Source organism: Hordeum vulgare, chromosome 5H, assembly GCF_904849725.1.
Source record: "Hordeum vulgare subsp. vulgare chromosome 5H, MorexV3_pseudomolecules_assembly, whole genome shotgun sequence".
Taxonomy (NCBI): Eukaryota; Viridiplantae; Streptophyta; class Magnoliopsida; order Poales; family Poaceae; genus Hordeum; species Hordeum vulgare.
In genome coordinates this window covers 519,662,450-519,667,693 of record NC_058522.1, presented here as the reverse complement: position 1 = coordinate 519,667,693, position 5,244 = coordinate 519,662,450, and the positions used below count along the sequence as shown (strand labels likewise).

The following is a 5,244-nucleotide window of genomic DNA, read 5'->3' as shown; positions in this document are numbered from 1 at the left end:
GTCGGTGTTGCCAGCACCGGGCATGCGGAGACAGGGACCTGCACACAACTTGTACGCCATGTCGAGGAGGCTACCAGAGAAGGACTCGACAACGGTTGCGGCGCAAATCGGCGGGGGCTTATGTTGCCCGCGGTGGTCGGAGTAGATGAAGCGGTCGGGGAAGACGACGGTGACGCTGACGATGGGCTGGTGCTGGACGAAGATGAAGGAGGTGGACGGGCAGTGCGACTCGGGTGAGCGAGCTGCAGCAGTGCCAAAGAAGAGCGGCGGCAAAGGCCTGATGGCGGCGGCGGCGGCTGGTTAGGAGCGCGGCGGCGATGCTCGAAGTAGGGGAGGAAGAGCCCGACAACATGATGAAGACCGGCGCGGACGATGGCGTTACCGCGCCGAAGGAGATGGCGCGGCGCATACCACAGGAAGTCGACGAGCGGGGACGGCGAAGTGGACCACGTGCCGCGGCTCTCCGACCCGAAGGGGCGACGAAGCGGTAGCGCGCGGGTCAGGGCGATGACGAAAGACCTCGGGATGGCGGCGTAGACCGCGTGCCGCAATGCTACGGCCCGAAGGGGCGACGCAACGGCGGTGCGCGGGTCGGTGCAGCCACGGGGACGGTCTCGGGCGGCGACGAGGACCGCGGGCCACGCTCGCTACGGCCCGATGGGGCGATGCAGCGGCAGCGCGAGGGTGAGTGCAACCACGGGGACAACCTGCAAAGGACGGCCTTGAGGCGGAAGTAGACCGTAGGCTGCGACACTGCGGCCCGAAGGAGCGACGCAGCGGTAGCGCGCGAATCGGGCAACCGCAGGGAGAACCGATGGGCGGCGGCGCTGCGACCCGATGGGGCCACGCAGCGGTAGCCTGATGCTCGATCGATGGAGGGGCGCGCTGCACTCGGGACAGTCTTCACGGGGCCTGCAGAGGCGCGCGCAACCAACGGGCCAGGTCGGTCGCACGGCATAGATGAGGCGGATCGCGGCCGGGCGGATGATCAATTCGATCGCACGCGAGGTCGTGGACGCCGCTCGGTGGAGGTGGCGTGGCGGCGGCCGAGAAGCCGGCAGCCAGCCCGAGGCAGGCGGCGCGGCGGAGTCGACAACCGGCCCGACGTAGCCGGCCCGAGGCAAGCGGCGAGGCCGGAAACGGTAGCCGGCCCAACGCAGCTGGCCCGACGCAGGCGGCGAGGCCGATGCGGCCGGAACCGGGAGCCGGCCCGAGGCAGGCAGTGTGGCCGGAGGCGGCAGCCGGCCCGATGCAGTCGGCCCGGAGGTAGGCGGCGCCGCGACCGTACAAGGCGACAATGCTGAGCGACGGGAAAGCGGCGCGCGAACGGCGGCTGTGATGGGCCGCCACATGGCGTGTGGCCATCGGATCGGGGCGATGCTGGAGTCCCGATCGGAGCAGGGCGATGACGACCGGCGGAGATCGATGAGCGTGCCGGCGCGCGAACGGCGGCGTTGAGGGGCCGCCGGATTTGCGCGAGGTCGCCGGGTCGAAGGAGAAACCGGGTCGCTTCTTTGTAGTTGGATCTCCCACTTTTTGGAATGTTCCAAATTCCACTTGAGCATCCAAATCTGGGACGATGTCGGAGTAGGGGCGTGGTGGTCGACCGCGTCGGCGGGCGACGCAATCCGATCTAAGATCAGAAAAACGAAAAGGAAAACGTCGATCAAAGTGACCGGTGGAGGAGAGAAACCCTAGATCAAGAGATCGGGAAAAGACTCTCTAGGGCAGCCGGTAAACACGACCGGCGGACAAACCGTAGGTACGGGTGGCGCGGCCCCCGGCGGCGTTCATGGAGGCCGACCGCCCCGGAGGCGGCGCGCGGTGCGGAAGCGGCGGCGGCGGCTAGGTCGAGGACCTTACGGCAGATGCCATGTTGAACGAAAGAATAGGGATTGGTGGAATAGTTGTTGTATTGCTTGAGCCTCGTGGGCATATATATAGGAATACATATATAGGAATACATGATCATCTTGAAGTACAAGTAAGGCAAGAACAAATCCTAGTCTATCTATGCTTTCCTAAACAATGACGTTACTCAATAGTTGGTTCTCACACCAAAGGGTGACGCGAAAAGCTCCAGCACTGTTGCGCATGGCACCACATCAAAAATGAGTGGCTTCAGGAAGATAACCACATCATCGCGAAGAGGGACAATCGCTCCCATAACCACGATAGCGGCACGGGAGACAAAATTCCATAATGGCTAGCATACTCGAAGAGCTAGGGCACCGCCTCCATCACTAGGATAAACAACATCTGTGACAACGGGTCGCCTTGGCGCAAACTTGAATGTTTTTCGAGAGTGTCCCGTCACCCGTGGGAATCCATTGACAAGGATCCTGATGGATGTGGTAGAGAGCAAGCCACAGATCCAATTTACAATGCGCACCAAACCCAAAACTCCTCGAGACCTCCAGCAGGAATGCTCAACTGACCGTGTCAAAAGCCTTGAAATATATAATTTCAATAACACCACCGTCGGTTCCTTGTGCGCATGCAACTTCCTCGTCGTGCATTGGACTAGCATGAAGTTGTCATGTTGGACTCTGATGCGCCCCCACCAGATTAGGCAATTCCACCGCAAGCTTATTGGCAAGCACGTCAAAGATCTTCACTAGCCCATGAACCAAACTCACTGGACATAAATCTTTCAATCAGCCGCCCCAAGCTTCTTTCGTAGAAGCGTGGCTAGAGCCTTGTTAATTGTTGTTAGTCCCCTCATGTCGTTGTGGTAGAATCGCTCAAAAGCCCGCAAGACATCGCCCTTGATTATGTGCCAACAGGAGCAATAGAATCGGCCCGTGAATCAATCCGGGCCCGGGGCTTTGTCCTGCGGCATCACCTTGATCACTTACTCAATCTCCTCAGCCAAGAAGGGCATTTCCAGGTTCGAGGGATCAATTGGCACCATACCTAGCGTGGTTAAATCGATCGAGCACAACTGAGCTACATCGGAGCACAATATGTTCTCAAAATAATCATCCGCTGCCATGGATAGAGCCTCTTGCCCTTAGATGAGCCCCCCCATCCACCATGAGGCTTGAGGTCGTGTTCCGACGGTGATGATGACTCGCGTGCCGGTAGAAGTCATCGGTGCTCGCATACCCTTCCCTCAGCCACAGCAGCCTGGCCTTCTGCCTGGCGATGGTTCGCTCGAGGGAGCACAGCCCCGAAAGCTTGCGCTTTAGTAGCGTGCCCATTCAGGCCAGAGGCCACCACAAAAATGACTCAAAAATGGGCAGAACAATTAATTTTTACCGGTAAAAACGATGCTTAATACAGCTTCGCCTATGCAGAGGACGGGGTGTACTCCCCTTTTCGAGGAAAGAAAGGCTTCATCCACTGAACCTCCAGAACCCATTGCCTGTGCAGAATGTGAGGTCCTAGTTATAGTTTAGAAATATCAACCGTGTCACCCGAAAAGAGAACAGCACGTACTCTGCACGAATCAGAAGCGCAAAACGGGCAGGTGGGATTTGATCTTTCGGGCCAGAAAGGACGCCTACTTTCGCCTTTCATTTCAAATTATATCCTACAGTACATGATTGTAACTTGATTGCGTGTTATCCAACACAAGATGAGCAGCGGACCGATTCTGAATCCGTAGAAAAGAAGCCGTAGCGCCTCCGTCCGTATTATTCATTCATTTGGCTCGTAGATAGAAAACATATGTACACCTTTCACGAGCACTCAAAATCTACCAACATTGACCTTGTTCAGACCAAGCACGCAAAACAAAAACAAAAGCTAAGCAGGTGGAGCGTGACCCGGCCGGCCGGCCAGCTACGACGTCTGGCCAGCGCCCAACCGCCGCCTTCTTCTCCGGTACTCGTCGTTGTTGGAGGACGGCTCCACCACGTCGTCCGCGAACCGCACCTTCTTCTTCCTCCCCGTCGCCGCCGGCCTCGCGCCGCCCGCCGTCTCGCGCCCTGAATCAACCAACCAGCCGAGCAGAACCCCGTTCATGCATGTCAGATCAACGCAAGAGAGCGCGCGCGCGGCATGCATGCATGCAAGCGCATGGCCGTTGACGTACGTACCGTGCCGCTGGAGCTGGATCTTCCTCCTGAAGTCGGACTCGAGGCCGCGGTAGATGCGCACGGTGGCGAGCGTGACGGCGGCCGACACCGCCGCGACGGCGACGAGGCCCGCGCAGTTGGCCCCTCCGGCGCCGGCCTCCATGCCTTGCTCGCTCAGCCCAGCTCCCTTGGGGCTTGTTGGAACAGATAGCGGCGGGAGCGCGCAGGCGACGACTCCTGACCAGACAGACCGGCCGGCACTGTTAGCTAAACTTTTGTACGTAGCCTTGACGAAGGGGAGGAGATAAACTGGCTGTGGCTTTATTTATCTGGATGTGGACTGGATAGAAGGCGAGGGAAACGAGCCTCTCGTGACTCGTGAGCTTCGAATTAGGCTGGGCGCCCCGTGTTAGGGAGGGATTCCGGCTCCAATGCTTGCGTTTGGTGACGTGCCAGCACGCACGCACGCAGGCTGCCATCCCGCCGGGAAAAGGCGTAAGCACGTGTCAGCGTGTTTGTGTCGTCGGGTCATTTTTCGTGAAAAAAATGAGGGTCAATGTGTCATTCGTGAGGTGGCGGCAAGGCTGGTCTAGCTTACTAATTCTGTACAGCTCGCGGTGGAAGTGGTGATGCTTTTACCGTGCGCAAGATCGAACTGGTCGCGCCCCGTCAAAATCACACATGACCGCCACAACCAGGTCTAGCTAGGCCCTGTTTGGAACCACCCATATTATATAATCTAATTTTTATAATCTATTATATTTCCAAACAGGACAGTTTATATTATAGATTTTATAAACTAGACAACCAGATTATTATAATCTCATAATCTCCTCTACTCCAGCTAAAATGAGATTATAGATTACAAATGACGTGTTATCCTTGTAAACTTCAAGAGAATTACGCAGTGCCACCGTCACTTTCCTATTTTTCCTTGTAAACTGAGAACAAACATGTCATTGTACAATTTAAAAGCCGGTTTACAGTTTATATAATCTGATCTTCAAACATGCCCACCTGAATTATTTTTATAAAACCAGATTATATAATCTATATTCATAATCTAGATTATTATAATCTATTATGGTTCCAAACAGGGTCTTACTCTGTTTTGCTCATGTCTCGTTTTTCAGAGGAAATATGTCTTTTTCATCCACCGCGAAATATATCCCAATCTCTATTCGCCTCCTTCACCGCTGCTTTAAAGGTGTTTTCGTACCCG

At 56.3% G+C, this 5,244-nt stretch overlaps 1 protein-coding gene across 1 annotated transcript; it reads right to left on the bottom strand.

The window, feature by feature from the left end:
• Positions 1 to 3,601: 3,601 nt before the first annotated feature.
• LOC123398657 lies at positions 3,602 to 4,387 on the bottom strand. The gene has a single exon (XM_045093109.1). The coding sequence runs from the start codon at positions 4,183 to 4,185 to the stop codon at positions 3,787 to 3,789; it is 399 nt and encodes a 132-aa protein (XP_044949044.1). The 5' UTR covers positions 4,186 to 4,387; the 3' UTR covers positions 3,602 to 3,786.
• Positions 4,388 to 5,244: the final 857 nt, after the last annotated feature.